We start from the raw sequence: 17,397 nt of genomic DNA, 5'->3' as shown, positions 1-17,397 counted from the left end.
GTTACAGTAGAATACAGGTATCAGAAACAAGTGATGGAAAAGGAGACCTCAGCAGCAGTGATCAGTAAGACAGTAGCACTGCACAACGAGACACAGTTGCATGCTGGAATGCCAAACCATCCCACTTCTTACCATCCAGTTCCTGCTCTGGAGCACCTTCTTTGTCCCTGCACATACAGTTGGAGCAGGAGCAGGAGCACTGAGATCCACAGCTACAGAAGGACTAGCATGGACAAACAGATAAGAAGATGAAAGTGCTTCAGATAAATGCAAAGCAGGATGTAAAGGCTGTCACCCTTTGAACAGGTTGTGTCAGTGAAAAATGCATTATATCTGGAGCATCTCGAGCATTTTACACTGAGATTACACAGATGACAGAGTCATCCGAGGACTGAAGCAAGCAGCGCAGAAAACAAATTGATCTGCACAAAGTGTATCTGCCCATTCTAAATTACAGACAAACAGCCAGGGAAATGTAACCAGTAGTGGCCATGCACATGCAGATCATATTTTTACTAAAACTGAAAGTTCTGCTAGCAGCAGAAATGCTCCAGATCTCCAATTCTCAAGCTGTAGGAAGTTGATTTAGATACGGATAAACACACTCTCTCCTAGTTTCTAAGCCAGTTACTAGAGAAAAACACATTTGCACCCACACTACTGCAAAAACTGGGATCAGAAAGACCCTGGTATGGACAAAGGCAACCTGACATGTAAATGTTTAGGCATACTTGACTGGACAGACCAAACTTTAGACCACTGAGGGCTTCATGTCCACTTATTATTTTCAACTGTCCTGATGAATACAATTTTATAAAGCCAGCAACTTGTTACAGAGATTCTCATGTAGCCGTGTAATTTCAAGACATGTTAAATGTTAACACTGTTTTCTTCATTTTGAAGTCAGATTTGTAACAAGCAGCACTTGCTTTCTATCTTGGTGCAGCACATGAATACACGCAAGTATTCTTCAGATTACATGTTTGGGGAGGGAGCAGCATACTTACTGCATTCCTTCCACTTCTGGTGCTTCTCATCTTGCGTACAAGGGTGAGATAGAAGCCAGATCCAAAGCAGTTCTTTAGGAAAACTGGAGAGCCTGAACAGAAGAGTTTCCCTTGGGATATGATGGCTACTCTGTCTCCAAGGATGTCTGCCTCATCCATATGATGGGTTGACAAGATGATGGTTCTGCCTAGGAGAAGGGACAAGCAGGACTGGTTCAAGGCATAGACCCCCTCAGGAACTCGGAACGGTGAAGTTTATGGCAAGCAATGTAGGGTTTTCTCAGCACTAGAGCCAGGTCTCAGGTTTGCCTGCTCCATAGGTATCTGCTCAGAGAATCCTGTTTGCATGTGTTCAGATTCCAGAATCAGTGACCATTTATGCAGGAAGCACATCCTGCCTCTACAACAGGTAAAAAACAAAACCAAAAAAAACAGTTCCCTCGTGCAAACCTGTTACCTGAGCGATACTTGAGCAGAAGATCCCATATAGATCGCCTGGAATATGGATCAACTCCAGAAGTGGGCTCATCCAAGACTACCACTTTTGCTTCACCAACGAAGGCAATGGCAACAGACAGTTTCCTTTGCATTCCACCTACCAAAGGATAGGGACATATCCAAGAGTCTAAGATGAGAGCTGCAGATGTGGCAGCAATGAGTAGAACACCACTCTTCAGGCTGGGGAGAAACTGACCCAAGTAAAACAAAAAAACATCCTCTACCAGATATCTCTCTGCAAATAGCTACTCTTTTATAAATTTAGAACATTTTGCTTTTTTTTATTACTATTTTTAGAATGTTTCATATATGTGCTGCATTTTCTAGTTCTTTCCAGAAGCAACAGCAGGAATATCTGATTTTTTTTCATATTATCATGTTAAATTGTCCAACTTTTACAGCTGCAAGCAGGACAAAGAACACCACCAACTGCTGGGTGTTTATTCAAATCAGCTTTTGCATATGAATGTGTGTATAAGGGATACAAAAGTGTCCATTATTAACATGCCCTTGCAAATACACTACATACCATTTTGCCTCTACAATTAAAGGAATTGTCCCTAACAAATAGCAAAGTATTCCAGAGTATTCGCCCAAAGAATGGAGCAGCAAGATGGTATTTCATTTAGCCTGAAAAAAGAATATATATTTTGTTTTTTCATATACTGACAAATGTTTAAGTTTAAGCATATTTTGAACTTCTCCCATATTTATAAGCAACAGAAGCTTTAGGGACAGATTGCACCATCTTTACTGTTTGTGTAGCTTTACTAAGGAACCCTCTGACAACAATGGCCTCCTCAGGCACAGTGAGGTGGCAGGATATGGTCCCCCAGATCATCACTGCCCAAAGAAAAAGAAAAGGCAGCAGAGAAAAGTTTGAGAACCCCCTGGGCACCTGACAAATTCTGAGCCTCTTCATTCCTTTTATGGGTGAGACCCATGTCTTCCAGCATCGTTTCCAGCTCCTGCTCAGCTTCATTTCTGGATCTCCCTTTTAGTTGGGCATAAAACAAGATGTGCTCTGCTACAGTGAGGCTGTGAAATCAGACAGAAGGGCATTAAGAGAGTTTAATTGAATAATCCATCCTCTTCCCAAAGAGCAGGAATTTCACTTTAGCTTTATCTTGATGGAGGAGGGGGACTCCCTTATTCTGACTATATAGACTGTGTCTGGATCACAGATCCTCTTTTGGATCAACATACCTTACTGAGATGCCATGGGTTCTTTGCCTTTTCAAAGCAGAACGCAATACCAAAAGAACAGCTATAGCAGGTGTTGAACCATCCATTTAAAAAGGGGAGTAAAGGGGGTGTAAAACGAGAGCTTATGTGGCAGCTGCATTTGATGAAATGAGATCTTTAGGATGAATACAAACAGATGGCAGTGAAGGTGGAAAATACCTAAGGTGGTGGTCAATGGTTAGTGCAGCAGGTTGGTATCCTCTACTGCACTATGAGCCCAGAGTTTTCTAGGAAAAGGTGACCTAAATTATAGTGCATGAATCTCCAGGCTAAAGTCTTACAATATTCTACATTGCAAGAGGAAACATCACTGCTAACATGTTTCTTTGGTAACCTCTTTGCACATGCTCAGTATAGAGTGATACTTACTGCTTGAATAAGATGTTGTACTGTGGGCACATGCCTAATCTCTGCCGAATGGAGTCCATATGGGTTTGAATATCCAGGCCCCCTATCAGCACAGTTCCAGAGGTTGGTGGGAACAGGCCTGTCAGAATGGACCTAGAAAATACAATGAGCAAATTCCCATTCATCTCTGATAAATAAGGAAGATACTTGGCATAATACCACTAGGTGGAGCATAGCGACTTCTTACTACGCAACTTGATAAAACAACTCAAGTGAAACCATAGACAAACTACTCTTGCCCCAACAATATGTAACTTTTGGTACAACCTGTCTGCATGGTCATGGCCTGCATTAGAAAACTGTTTCAGTCAGCCTGATTTAAGCAACCTTTTTGGAGTAACTGGTTAAGCATATTACCCCACCACTATACAAAGAGTCTACAATTAACTTGCTGGGATCAAGATACAGAGGAAGAGTTTGAGTACTGAATCCATGCTGAATCATGGCCCACACCTTTCTCTGATACAAAATGGGAGGAAACTGAACATTGTCTTGCAAATGGATTGAACCTGTTATTAGAGCTGGATGAATAATGGATTTTTCAGTTCTGGAAATTTCAAATAATTGATTTTTGTTTGTGGAATAAAAAAATCAGATTTACAAAAATTTCAACAGATTGCAATGTTTTTGTTTTGGGTCAAACATATTTCCTGAAGAACAACTGGAAATATACTGGAAGGTACATTTCAAATAAAAAGTCTATTTCAGTTTAGACACTGAAGCATTTGTTAAACAATCTAGAAACACCGCAGTGACAAACATCAGTTCTTTCAATATTTAGTGGACTTGTTACAAACTCATGAAAAGTTTTGTTCACCAATGAATCCTGCTTTGTCAAATAAACTTTTTAATAGAAAGCATTCCTTTCTCCTTTGTATAAATAAAACAAAACATTCCAAACTTTTGTTTCCTGAGACTCTAATGTTGCAGGACTAACAAACATTTTTCATCTGGGTGTGGATCTTGCATATATATAACTATTTTATCTAAACAGTATATGACACCAGTTACATGCTCCGTTGCATACTGTTCAAGAAACACAACTGACTCGAAGCCAGACAGAGCAATCAAACCTATACAGACAGTGCTGACTTTTCTATCTTCAGGTCTTTCAGCCAGAAATTCTCCTCACACTTCTCCTCCTGGGAGTCTGATGATGGAAATAGTGCTTTTGGGGAGAGAATTGCTTTCTCTTCTCTAAACTTTACACTTTCACTTGTTTCTCGTTTGTGTTATGTATTTCTTTCCTTCTACGGCTTTAGCTAGCTGAGAATATCTTCTCTTTGTACAGGGACAGCATTTCCCCGTCTGGAAAAAAAAAACTGATGTTGTGTTTCAAACACAGAACAGAGCATTAGGCCACTGCCCTGGATTTGCTTTTTCTAAAATATGAACTTACATGGTGGTTGTCTTTCCTGCTCCATTATGACCAAGGAAGGCTGTAATCTGGTCCTCGTAAAAAGTAATATTCATCCCATCTACTGCTGGCTTGGACATGCTTGCAAAGGTCTTCACCAGGTTCTCGACACACACTCCTGGAATCAGTCCTGTTGGCTCAGGCTCGAAGAAGGTATTTACTTGAATGACAAGAAATCGAGAATGAAAAAATAATAAAAAGTCATGTTTTGATTCTGGCTTTCAGGATGACTCATTATTAAGGACAGAAACAACAGTACAGTCCCACTAAAATACAGCATTATGTGCCAGGGCCAGATCTCTAGTCACACCAAGATCAAACAGAGGTAAGATTACTAATTGCATGGTCATTTATTCAGACTTAACATCAATGAAAGGAGAAACACTGCTCAGAACTCTAACGGTCTATGGAGCAGTAACCCACTGGATCAGGTAAAGCTAACATGTTTTCTGTTTTTACTGTATAGCAGAAAGATGATTTTGGGACTGTGTTTTTTGTAAATAATTAGATAGGATAAGAGATTACATTAAGCAAGCAGCAGGTTGCCTTTCCAGCCGGGCTGAAATCTGCCATTCAAATCATCTGCCCAGCTGTGCATTCTTTTAACATGATGCTTAAAAAAAATAATATTTGTCTTTAATCCTAGTAGGTGAAATTTACTCCCTCGCTGAGGCCAGCTCAAGACTTAGGCAGTATCTACCATGAGCTCTACATGGAAGGGCTTTCTCTCAGGATTAAAAATGCATTATTTTAAATATCACCATCAGGATGTTTTATTGCATCAGCTTCTAGACAAAATAAACTTCCTTTGAACTAAATGAAGCCCTTGAGCAATGCGAATTATGGGAGTTGAGAAATTTAAACTAAAGACCCTGTCCACTTTTGTTTATATAAAATGCTTAAGGCTTTGTAGGGTGGCTTGTTTTGCAAATGCAGCTTGCTTAATTGTTCAGCACCCAGCAGGCATGTGTGGAGAGCAGCCAATTACCATCTGGTTGAGAACAGCCCCACCTCCATCAGTGGCTGGTATGACTGTCATTCTAAACAATGCCAGCGAAACAGTCCCAAAAACACTGCTTATGAGAGTTGCACATACCACAGTGCAGCTGAAATCACTGGTCTAGATTGGACAGCTTTATTTTAAATGAAGCGATGCTTATAACAGAGTTTTCCTTTGCTTTGTGAAGCAATCTGTATTTCCTTGCACCTCAGTGGATCAAACACAAACTTCCCTGAATTCACAGAAGCTGAGATGGAAGATGCTTAGATATTTCTGCATATATATGGGAAACTGGGATATCATCCCGGCTCTTAGATGTACCATGAGCTCTGTTCTCATTTGCCTGCAAGGCTTTTTACTAGTTCTGAGGCAAATGCTCTGACAGTTTCCCCATAAACTGCTTTGCATCACCTGCACGGCACAGGTAGAGGGGTGAGTTCCCTTTTTTTGTGGTGATCCAGTTTTCTATTCTGATGCTATTCCTTCTGTGACCACTCAGGTCATTCTTCAGAGGTGGCAACATTTGTGGGGAATATGGATATAACTTTGATGAAATCTGCTTAAAGCAAAGCAAGCAGTTAGAATAGGCTTATAATGCTTCTGCTCCATGCTGGCATGGGATTCCCTTAGAGGTGAGCCCTTAGAACAGTCGCCAGTTCCCACCCCACTCACTGCAGCCTTGAACACATTTTGGTAACCGGGTCCTTGAGCTACCTCAGGGCTACACTCGTCTTCTCCATATACCTTGCAGTTCCTCTGTGGCTGCCTGAAAGGGAAGGCAAGCTTTTCTTGTGTGTGCAGTGACGGCTTAATCCCCACCTTTGTGGTCATGGAGCAGCTGGAACCTGGGAGCTGAGAAGCACAACCCCACAAAGATAAGGCAGTGCTAGAAGAAGATTGGCTGAAGTAACCTTTGCCCTCTCTCTGTCCTGTTTCTTTTGAAGTCCTGTGCTGCTTCCATTCACCCTGCATGCATATTTTCAGTGCCTACGTGAGGAGCTCTGATGACCTTACTTTTATCTCCAGCTTTTCAAAAGAGTCAGTGGGCCCACAGCTGTCTGTAGCTGCTTTTGCTACAGAATCAACATGCATTCTCCCTGAGTATTGCACGCAGAAAACTCCGCTGGCTCCCCACAAAAGACAACGTTGGCACTTGTAAAGGAGGCAGGTCATTCGGTAATTCTTAGATGGTGTCTAATGTCAGCCCCAGAAAAGGCTGCAGACAGACACACAGAACACCAGATAAATCCCTTTGAAACCAGCCATTCCCTATAGACGCAAGACATGCTGAAGATAGGCAAAAAAGGAGGGAATGACATTCCTCCGGGCGTAAGTATTTGTACTGACATCATGGCTCTATTTAACTGTAGGAAGTCAAGGCACATGTCTTAGGCTTTTCCTAGCACGAACACTAATTTGCTAGAGCTAGCCTATATTTTCACTGTAAAAAGGCAAAACAAGCTACAAGCACTCCTGGAGGACAACTTTCTAAAGGGGCAATAGCTGAGAATATTCTAAGGGATTATAAATGTATGTGCATGTAATTGAGAATTTAAGATGGTAGCCACAGTAATCAGCATCTCTTCTGAGCTTAGCTCTGACAGTCCCACACACCTGGCAATGTTCAGACTATCCCCTGCTGAACTGCAGTGAAACACCAGCTTCAAGGACAGGAGAGAGAGACTGCCAGGAGAGTGTGACACTACTCCACAATTTTACGGAGGAACTAAGGCTAATGACTGTAGCCTACTAAGCTCTTACAGTTTTTCTGCAGTCACTCCTACATCCAGGCTGTTACAAAACACAATGAGTATAATATCTGAAAGCACTCAGGTTGCTATCTCTCCTTACTATTCATTTCATCTTTGTCCTGGACATCTGCCTTAGGCTTCCCCTGCTCGACGGGTTGTTTTGTTCGTTTGTGTTTACACTGTTTATTTTTACCATCCTTCTCCCCCTGGCTGCCATTCTTTTCTTCTGGCTTTTCAGGTTCTTCATATTTCTCTGTTCTGCTTTCATTTTTTTCTCCTTCCATGACCTTCTGGTCCACATAGCCTTCTGATTTTGGACTTTTTCCTATATAAACCAAAAGAAACCAACATTTAAGCAAACCATATTTAATTTACCCTTTATGTCTAGAGCTGCTTTGGGGAAAAGGAGGTAGTCCTAACTATCCAAGAACATTAACCAAAGAACTCTACTCAGGTTAGGAACATAGTACTTGAGGCCATTCAGTTTAAAATCTAATCAGCTCAGCTATCTGATATAACCTCACCTACAGAATGAACTCCAGGCTTGATTCAGGCAGAATGATTTTTTTAACCAATCTGGAAAATACTAATAAAGCCTCATAGTATAAAACCTTGACAAGAAAAGCTTTTTTTTTCTCTCTCTTTTTAACGTTGCTGACTTATGTGAGCAACTGAGTTTTGCAGTTTACGAGCAAACCCTGTAAGTATAGTAATTCTGTTTGAGATATGCAAAAGAGTTCTGGTGTAGGATCTACCCAAATGCCTTGGAAAGACAATGGGATGTAGTGACTGACATCTTATTTAGGAATTTGGAAGCTTTCCATTCATGCAAGCATGCTCCAAGTCCTCCTTTGGCTCTCTCCTTCCTACAGACAGATTCTAACCCAGTGGACAGCAGAAATAAAGCAAAGTAAAACAGATTTAGATAACGTAGAGTCCACAAATCTAGAAAAGCCTCTACTATTTTGAATCCCATTATAAGAAGGCTAAAGGGAAAGCTGCTCATTCCCTTAGCATGCACCAAAATTCAAAACCTCTTCAAAGGGAAGAATGCTACAGCCTCCTCCTCTCAGACCAAAATGCGTGAGCAGTAGATGTAATATCTGTGTGTTTACAGAACATTAACTCCTAGTCTAGCAGTATCATCCTGAGGTGAGACTGTCTTGACCATGGTCTGCCAGAGGGGATGAAAGATAAGGAGGGTAAAGACTCTCATTTATATATCATTTTGATTGGTTTCACTGTTGCCTTGTACATGTAAGACAGGTTCCAAAACATCATCATCAGAAACTATCTATTCTATACATTAATTATTTAATTTCTTTTCAAATAAAAACATCCAAATGTTGTTTTTAATTATTCTGACATCAACACACAGAAAAAAAAAAATCTGAGAAAGCAGGTCTTTTGTCCTCACTGAAGTTGATGCAAGAGTGGTGTCATTTAGATCTTACCTAATGTTGTAAAAACCCAAAGGAAACAAATTAGTGCCAAACCAGGTAGAAATTATGTTTAGAAGCATGGGAGAGCCCTTGCATGTTTATCAGTATCATTCATTTCATTCAAATGCTGTGTTGGGAAATGAGAATCCTCAAATGCTTCTAGATGTGTTGGTTAGACAGCAAGGGCTTTGATGCTGCTTGTTAACCCTCGGATGGATAGTGACTCATCTCTAATAACTCTAACAACAGCAGGCCACTCTAAGTTCAAAGGCAGCTGCCAAGATTCACAGTGCATGGCTATGTCTAATCTTTGCAGCAGCTCGTAGAAAAACAATGCAGTCACCTCTAAGGAGACCAGTGACATTGAAGCTGTTCTGAATACCAAAGTTTTGAAAGAACTTACCATTAGCAGTTGCTGTTTTCTCAGCTCTCGAGTTTCCAGAGCCAAACCAGTAAGATTCCTGCAGAGGGAAATACCAAGGTTGTGGTAGCCCATATTCCCCTAAAACAAAAATAAGTGGGTAAAGTGTACTTCATAACCACATTCATCCATGTAAAATCTAAGCTCTAATCATAAACCCTTGCAGTTGCATCAGCAGGCCTAGTATTGCATATGGAAAGGTCAAAACATGCACCAAGAACCTGGCAGAAAAGATTTTATTTACAATTCTTTACTTGAACAAGGGTAAAATAATGTGTGATCTGCTTGGCCTTAGGTTTTCCCAAGTAAAATGTGGTTTGATTAAGCTACCCTGATTGTTTAGGACAGGTTTCAGCCTCACTCAGTGATTTCCTTTTGTGTCCTGCTTAACCCTTGAAAGTGTCCCTGAGTGAAAAGCTCATTGTATTTATACTTACTGCACTGGGCCTGACTTAGCCAGAAATAAGAAACTAAACAGAAAAAAAGAACAGAAAAAATTGCTGATATTTCAACACAGCTTTTTCCAAGAAAAATGGCAGAATAATAATTTTCTCAAACAGAAGTGGGGTCTATTCATCACAGGTTAATTCTGGTTTGAGGGAAAAAAAAAAAGAAAAGAAAGAAATAAAATACCATTATCAGTTCCTGTTGGGCCAGCTTCATAACCATAGCTTCAGAGCTAATACAAGCCAACACTACTTTCTTACACTATATCGATTTAAGGGGATATAATGATTTATATACCATAACACAAGGATCTGAGCTATGTTTAAAACAGGCATGCTAACTGGTGGGTAGCTAGTTTTTCTATATTAAAAGACAATCTTTATGAAGTTGTCTGTTTCTGACTTGGTAAAAAAATGCTATACATTAAGCAACTGTACTCCCATTAAAGCATGGAAACACTTGGTCTGCATCCACCAGCAGTTTGCCTATCACTGGTTACGGATGCTACAAAGCCAAGGAGACACCTGGAGAAAACATGGGGAGGAACTGAAGTCACTGAATAAAGTCCTGGGAGACAGCACTTTTGTGTAAAGTACTGAAAAAAAAAAAAAGGAAAAAAGGAAAAAAAAAAACATTTGAAACTTCGAGCAAAGAAACTCTCTCCTATTGTTTAATTCCTGCTGTGCTTGTAGAAATCAGACACTGTCCATTCTTTAAACAGGGATACGACAGGGGCTTATCTAAATAGGGATCTTAAGAATGTTACTGCAAATTCACTTTTAAAATAAATATTACATTGATTTAAACTTTCCTTATAAGGATATATCTCTCAAAACTGAAAGAAAAACATTAACTTAGTGTTGTATAGTTCACTTGGGAATAGAAGCAAACAAAGCAGTTTAAGGCTGCTTGAATTCTGAAGGAAAATATTCTGAGACCTAAAACAATTTAACCAATCCTTACCTTTTTTTTTTTTTTTAATTTGGATTAACTATCCTAAGTGGTATGGGCAAACACAAGCATACCTGATCTATCAACAGTTTTCTTTCATAGTTGAGAAAATCTGCAAGAGCTCAGATTCTGAGCGAATAAAAGTATCTTGCAGAGCTTTCTACCAAGGAATACACTCTGGAACTGAAATTCACATGTGGGAGCAGGAAATTAATGAAAAAAGCTTCCTCACTTGTACACCCCACCAGTCTACATTTAGCATTGTATAATATCACCACAGGCAGTAAGAGGCAAAATAACCATTTGAGTGTAGCAAGATAAACCATTTTCTCATAAAGAAAGCTCCCAAACTTTGTAATCAATGTGACTTTTGTCAATTACCACTACCTTATATGAATAAAAAACTGGCATACCTGGAAAAACATTATCAATGTACCAAGAAAGTATTCCATACAGAAAAGCATCAAAAAGCATCATTTTAAGGGAAAATAGGAAACTATATTCATCTCCTTCCAAGGGGCTGGTTCTGATGTTACCCCACTGTAGACCAAGACCTTGCTCTTCATAGCGTGACAAATATTCTGTGCCGAAACCAAAGGCTACTTGAGAAAGCAAACTCTGGAAGATAGGAAAAAAAAGTGTATCAGGCACAGGAAAATTCTGTAAAGCAAATTAGAAGATGACCTTTATTATGGAGTGAGCTGTGAAACTTGATAATACATAGGACTTGGATGTCTAATCTCTGAATGATGACAATTCTAAGTCGTGTTTATCATAGAAGACTAAATTCAGTCCTGGCTCTACTTCCTTTGGCTATCAGGGAAACTTCAGAGGTTGTTCTTTTTCCTCTTTTGTATTTACTAGGCATGCCAGAAGTTAAATTTGTTTTGCCTTATAGGAAATGTTGTAAGCTTTGAACATTAAGCTGATTTCCTAACATTCAAAATATAAAGTACATTTTGTGGTATTCTCTAAAAGCTGTGAAAACATCTCTTGGTTAACAGGCTCGCTGAAGACTTATTCAACCTGGCAATCTCTGTTTGACAAGAGATGATACCTCTCAAATAAAAAATGAGAGAAATAAGGTGGTGTGCAGCGCTTTGTTACTCATTTACAGACAGAGCAGAGAGTGAAGAGGACACAAAGACACCGGATAATCGGAGAAAATCTTACTGCTAGGATCTTCAGATTAACAGTCAGGTGGTCTTGCCAAACAAAGCAGAAAATGTGGGGCAGGTACAAGGTGAAGTAGATGACTCCACTACAGGCAGCTGCCAGATTTGCTTTGGAGAAGAAGGTACTAAACAAGAAACACTGCATTATGGTGGCTGTGGTAAACGTCAGCAGGAACAGAAAGAAAAGAGGTGGACTGCTGTACTGCAGCACTTGGCCACTCTGTAAGCAAGCAGAAAACAAATACATTTAGAAGTATTGCCACCTTCAAACTATCAGAAAAGGTCAGAATTACCACTGACACGTAACCTGCAATGAGTAATAAGCCAGTCTACCTAATATTGTTTCTATATCTTCCTCAGGCAATAAAGTTTTAACATCTGTGGGTTTGCAAACATAAAAAAGCCTTGTTCTGACTTCATCCCTGCTCTCATCTTCATTTCAGGTTAGTACCTCAGGCTGCAAAACTCATGTGCATATTCGATGACTGAATTTAGTCCATAGATGATTAAAAACAGCCATTCTGTTCCTGTCTTAACATGCAAATGGTTCCAAGCAACAATGTAACTAACACAGCTGCCAGAAGTTGGTTCTCAGCTAAAAGAATTGAAAGATGAGCTTTAAAGGCTAAATTCCCAACTGCCATAAGATGTTACAAAAAATTACAGCAGTTCTAGTTACGGGCTAGACAGTTGTTTGGTTTTTTTTTTTTTTTTTTTTTTTTCCAAACCCCCAGGCAGGGAGGGATGTGTTCTGCCCTCACCATTTCTTTTTGCAACAGTGCCATAGTTTTCATACTATGATCATTTCTATTTAAAGCTACAATTCTTATTAATTGGGAGATCTGCCTACAGGAAATACAGTAATAGAGTTATCAGCCTGATGTATTGTTCTGAGGAGGATCTCGCAACAAATCTCACTAGCAAAATTATCTTTCTGACTGCCAAGTGCTAACGCTGTCATGAGGTCTGCTTACAAGAATGCGCCTGCTACGTGCTGTGATCAGAACAGGCCACCAGCTGTTTCCATCTCCCTGTGAAAGGCTGCTATTGTTTCTCAACAGCTAGGTGGTATCAACCATGCTAACTCGCCAGTGAACTGACGAATTCCTGCTTCCATTCCCGTGGTAATCCTTACCATGATCAGCACTGTGAGGAGGAATGTGCTCCCCGTCAGCATGATGAAGCTGTCTAGGAACCAGGTGCACCAAATCACTCCATTGGTAATGCCCCTGTTCTTCATTGCCTCTTTCAGGCGCATTTCCTTCTCCAGCACTATACTCTTCACCGTCATGGAAACTGAATAAACCCAGGCCAGTACCATGAAGATGGGAAAGGAGCGGTTTAAGGTGATCATGAAGCTACCCAAGCAAGAGGAAAAGAATTAATTTTAGGCAAAACAGAAGTGTTAAGATGAAAGACAAGAACAAAGTGTGGAAGAACAGTAACATCGTTTATGAAATGCTAGGACTGAAAACAGGACTGGAAGTTCTCAGTTAACATTAACATTGTTAACATGGTGTTAACGGACTTCACAAGCAACCCAAATACTAATGAACTAGGAAGGGATTTATAGCCAGACAGTTACAGTAGCACAGCAATCCCAATATTCATCAAAACGAAGACTGTAACCTGCTTTTACTCACACATCATCCACGAAACATGGATATGGCATTTGCTGCAAATAAATTCCTAATGGCGCTTCAGTGCTGGTCTGGGTCTTTATAATGCCATGCTCAATCATGTCTTGGAGATAAGCAAAGCCTCCCCAGATGTAACGTAAGTCATCCACAGGATCGGCTCTTGGACCAGAATCCCAGTACCTAAGGAGAAAACATGCACGGAAATCACTTGGGTAAGCAGTGGCTGCTGGGGGAGGGGGGAATCTTAGCTACTGAACCTGTAGAGGCACTACCTGCCATTGCCCATTCCAGACTTCATGCTGTCAGAACACATAGCTTAAGAAAGTGAATCACTTGGAATGTACTTTTATTTCTTTTAATTTTCCTCTACACTTGCTCAGAACAGAAATTTTGGCCTTAAATTTGCCTAGATTAATCATGCAGCAGAGTAACTGTTCTGGAGCAGAAATAACTGTATTAAGAATACAGAATACTTGGAGATTAAACTGGAACAGCTGGAGTGGAACTATCAGATACCATTAAACCTCTCAGTGCAGACAAGCCTGAGACATCATTTTTGCTCTCCCTTTAAAAAGCAAGTCCAGTGTAAAGGGGACTAAGGAGAAAGAACAGAGAATTCTGTTGCCCCAGGGGAGGAAAGCTGGGGCACAAATCACATGGGACTTCCCTGTCTATCTTCCCTGTGGTAGAACCAATTAGAAACTTTGAGAAGTCGAATTTTAGACAGGTTCTGAGCAGCGTCATTGTCTTTGCTATACATTCACACACCTACTCACTGCCTGGCCTGTCACAGGAGTGACAGCACTTATGTCAGTGAGATACAGGTGACTGGACATGAGATTCTGCTCTGCGTTACATACCAAATATCAGCGAATCCCATCTGATTTTATGTCTGTATCCAAGGTAGGCTGTAAAGTCCCTGTGCATCTCATACTCATTTGACAGGAGATAAGAACTAAGGAAGAACCATCACTCGCCTGTCTTTGATTTTGTTTGTTTTCTCCACTGCATCTATGTCCATCCGAATCTTGTATTTCACATGTGGTGGAAGACTGGTCGCTCTGGGCTCCATGTCAGGAAAAACCACACCAGCCCAGAATTTGTTTTCCTCTAGTAAATGAAGAGCTTCATGAGTCAGCTGCGTTTCATCAAGATGGCCTTCAAATTTATTCAAAGTTAAGCACTGCAAACAATCACAAATAGAATAAATGCATAGGATACAAGTTAGCAGGATGTATGCATTAAAGCACACTTTGATGATTGACAATAGGAGAGGAAGTAGGTTCATCTAAAATAGCTGTCATTTGCGGGCTTAAATGCTTATGCTGAAACTATTGAGATTAAGAACTGACTCCCCTCCACCATGAACACTTCCCCTTCTTCACTTAATTCTTATGACAAATTCAAGCATGCAATACTGAAACAACAGAAACAACACTCTCCCTAAATGTCCTATGAACCTCAGATTCAGCCTTAAGGTTACTGTGAGTAGATGGAACAATTTTGAACGAGGCTTTTGAAAATAGCTCCTAAAACAAAACTTCTTACTAGGAAGAGAGAAGAATGCTAAATCCTCTGTTTAAAGCAGAAAAAAGACTGAGTTATCTCAGGCATTATGATAAATTTCTTCGTGTAAGTCTCATCCCTGACATTTTTTTTATTTTGACTTTTGCAGAGTCTGGCCTTTGAGAGACAGTGGTGGGAATCCGATTGGAGAGCTTTTTGAAAACTTGAGCCATCCATCACAGGCATAAGAATGAAAATAAACAGTTTTCAGCAAGCCTATTTGGTTGCTCAGACTAATAACTGTTTTGCAGGTGCTTAGAACATTACTGAGTCTTCTGCATATACAGTGACAAAACATTGCCTTCATTCCTGGAGCTGTAAATCTGAAAAACCCATTGTAGTGCATGCTCCCACCTGAGAGAGTGTTGTGTTGTCCTGGCTAACTAACAGGGCCAAGGAAGTTTCCTCATCCTTCCTCTGTAAATCAGCTTCAATTTAGATGTATTGATGACATAGGCCTGTTGCACTGACATTCCTAATAGCATTAAATTCCCAGATGCAAGGGAAACAAAGCAAATTTAGAAGTGCCTGTACTAAACACGTAGCCAGTACTAGGTTGAGTGCAGATTGTGGTGCCATGTTTACTAAATAGATTGAATGGAATAATTATAGAAAATTTATTTAAGCTGCTATAATTACTCAGCCATGGAAATGTGAACTATCACTTTGATTATACTGGAAAGGTTCCCTGCAGAAGACAATAACCTAGTCAGAAGGGCTGAAGCTACAGCAGAGACTAGGTCCTGGTATAAGCAACTGCCTTCACAGTCTGTGTACAGAAGATGCAATTAAAGCAGCTTACTAAATATTTTGCCACTAAAACTCCCCTCCCTCCCCCCCCACTACTGTTGCATCAAAGCACTATCTTTGCACATTTTGGGACAATTTTTCAGCCTAGGTATTCCCTAAGTGCACACCAGAGAGCTAAAGGACAACTGATCTGTAAGTAAAGCATATTAATCATAGAACCTGCTGAAAACATTTTGTCAAGTGCAGCACAGAGCATAAATTTGAGCAGAACTTGCTTAAATTAGCAAGTTCTAATTGATTCAATAATTAAACCGTGGTTTAGCCATGACAAACTCTCTTCTGGGTCTTCATCATTATTATGAAGTTTACTATTCATACATAAGACTCCAATTTAGAAAAATATCTAATCGTTTTAAAGGTATCCCATTTTCCTCCCTTTTAAGGAGCACAAGACAAAAAGTTTGTGAATTCTACAAAGGCCGTTACCACATCAAGATCTCTAAAAGAGTTTGGCCTAAATCCAGCAGCAGGAGGGCTGGTCTTACCTCCAGATACCCACTGAGCAAACGCAAAGCTCGATCTGCAACATGGAAGATGTCCCGCCAGTCGAAGTCCACCCTTCCCTTCTCCCGGCTCCCTGGGGGTCCATTGTGGAGAAAGCTGATTATGTCTTCTGCAGTTAAGCCTTCAGCACCGAGCTGGCTGTTCAAGAAGCCCCTCACTGTAGGGTGCTTCAAAGAGTCCTGGGGAAACACATCAGGCCAACTTCACTACAGTGCTGCTCTTTGTGTACCCATTTAGACAAAAAGATTTTCCAGTAACTCTCTCTGAACTGTGAATTAGTACAAAAGAGCACACTAAGGAGTGAATTTTGTAATGGCCAGTTACTTGTTGAAATGAAGGTGGGACTTTAAGAATAGATAAAAAGGAATATATCCTTGACTATTAAATACATTTTTTCTTATAAGGAGTTAAATGTAATAAATGCCTAATATAATAAAAAAGCATGGAAAAAAGAAAAGAATGTTTTCGCTAGTATGACCTACTTTACAAACACCATTTGCAGCTGGTAAAGGCCAGATCTAAGTGGAGGCAAAGTAAACCTCCTAAGTCAGCAAACTGCTGGGTCTGGCAAAGCCATGATCCTGCTGCTGTCTTTGCATATGCCAAAAGTCTAGTTGCCTGTTTTTATAGGAGGTTTCCAAGAGGAGAGGCAGCCTCTGCCTTTATTGAAAAGCCACTACCAGACTCTAGAGTTTTTCCAGATTCAAGGTTCTGCTCTGAAGTCTCCATAATGCATTGAAGATTAGTCTTCAAACCAAACTAATTAACCACAGTCCCATAGCCTTAAAGGCCACAGATTCTTTGCTGCAAAGGCTGTGCTTCCAGTTAACCTTCAAAATTAATTCTCTTTTCCCTTCACAAAGGATGGTGAAACATTTCTCTTATTGTGGATCCCTACTAAGCTGTTACATACACGAATCATGTTCATTTGCAGGCTGTTTTGAAAAAAGTGCCACAGCTGAGGTCCTACTTCTTCCCAGGCTTTGATCAACAGCCTGAGGCGTTCAAGTTCCTCAAATGTGGCGTTTGCCTGATGAATAAGAAAACAGAAGAGAATATTTTGAATGCTTAAAGAGATAGGCACAAAGAACTTATCTGGACATGCAGAGACATTG

General features: G+C 40.2%; 1 protein-coding gene across 1 annotated transcript in view; it reads right to left on the bottom strand.

Moving 5' to 3' along the window:
* The window catches only part of ABCA4 (ATP binding cassette subfamily A member 4), a 54,071-nt gene that overhangs the window by 21,858 nt on the left and 14,816 nt on the right, over positions 1–17,397 (bottom strand). Inside the window, exons 10-24 of the mRNA XM_088524512.1 lie at positions 17,196–17,312; positions 16,264–16,461; positions 14,380–14,585; positions 13,406–13,582; positions 12,898–13,120; positions 11,761–11,982; positions 11,001–11,205; positions 9,172–9,270; positions 7,427–7,651; positions 4,558–4,735; positions 3,120–3,251; positions 2,404–2,543; positions 1,465–1,602; positions 1,008–1,195; positions 133–223 (exon numbers count right to left, since the gene is read on the bottom strand). Of these exons, the coding sequence (XP_088380638.1) occupies positions 133–223; positions 1,008–1,195; positions 1,465–1,602; positions 2,404–2,543; positions 3,120–3,251; positions 4,558–4,735; positions 7,427–7,651; positions 9,172–9,270; positions 11,001–11,205; positions 11,761–11,982; positions 12,898–13,120; positions 13,406–13,582; positions 14,380–14,585; positions 16,264–16,461; positions 17,196–17,312 (2,539 nt within the window). The remainder of the gene's footprint in view (positions 1–132; positions 224–1,007; positions 1,196–1,464; positions 1,603–2,403; positions 2,544–3,119; positions 3,252–4,557; positions 4,736–7,426; positions 7,652–9,171; positions 9,271–11,000; positions 11,206–11,760; positions 11,983–12,897; positions 13,121–13,405; positions 13,583–14,379; positions 14,586–16,263; positions 16,462–17,195; positions 17,313–17,397) is intronic.

This window comes from Tinamus guttatus, unplaced genomic scaffold (genome assembly GCF_059628265.1).
Source record: "Tinamus guttatus ecotype Peru unplaced genomic scaffold, ASM5962826v1 Tinamus_guttatus_pri_ptg000211l, whole genome shotgun sequence".
Classification (NCBI taxonomy): domain Eukaryota; kingdom Metazoa; phylum Chordata; class Aves; order Tinamiformes; family Tinamidae; genus Tinamus; species Tinamus guttatus.
The sequence above is the reverse complement of the archived record's forward strand: the minus strand, read 5'-3'. Positions and strand labels throughout refer to the sequence as shown.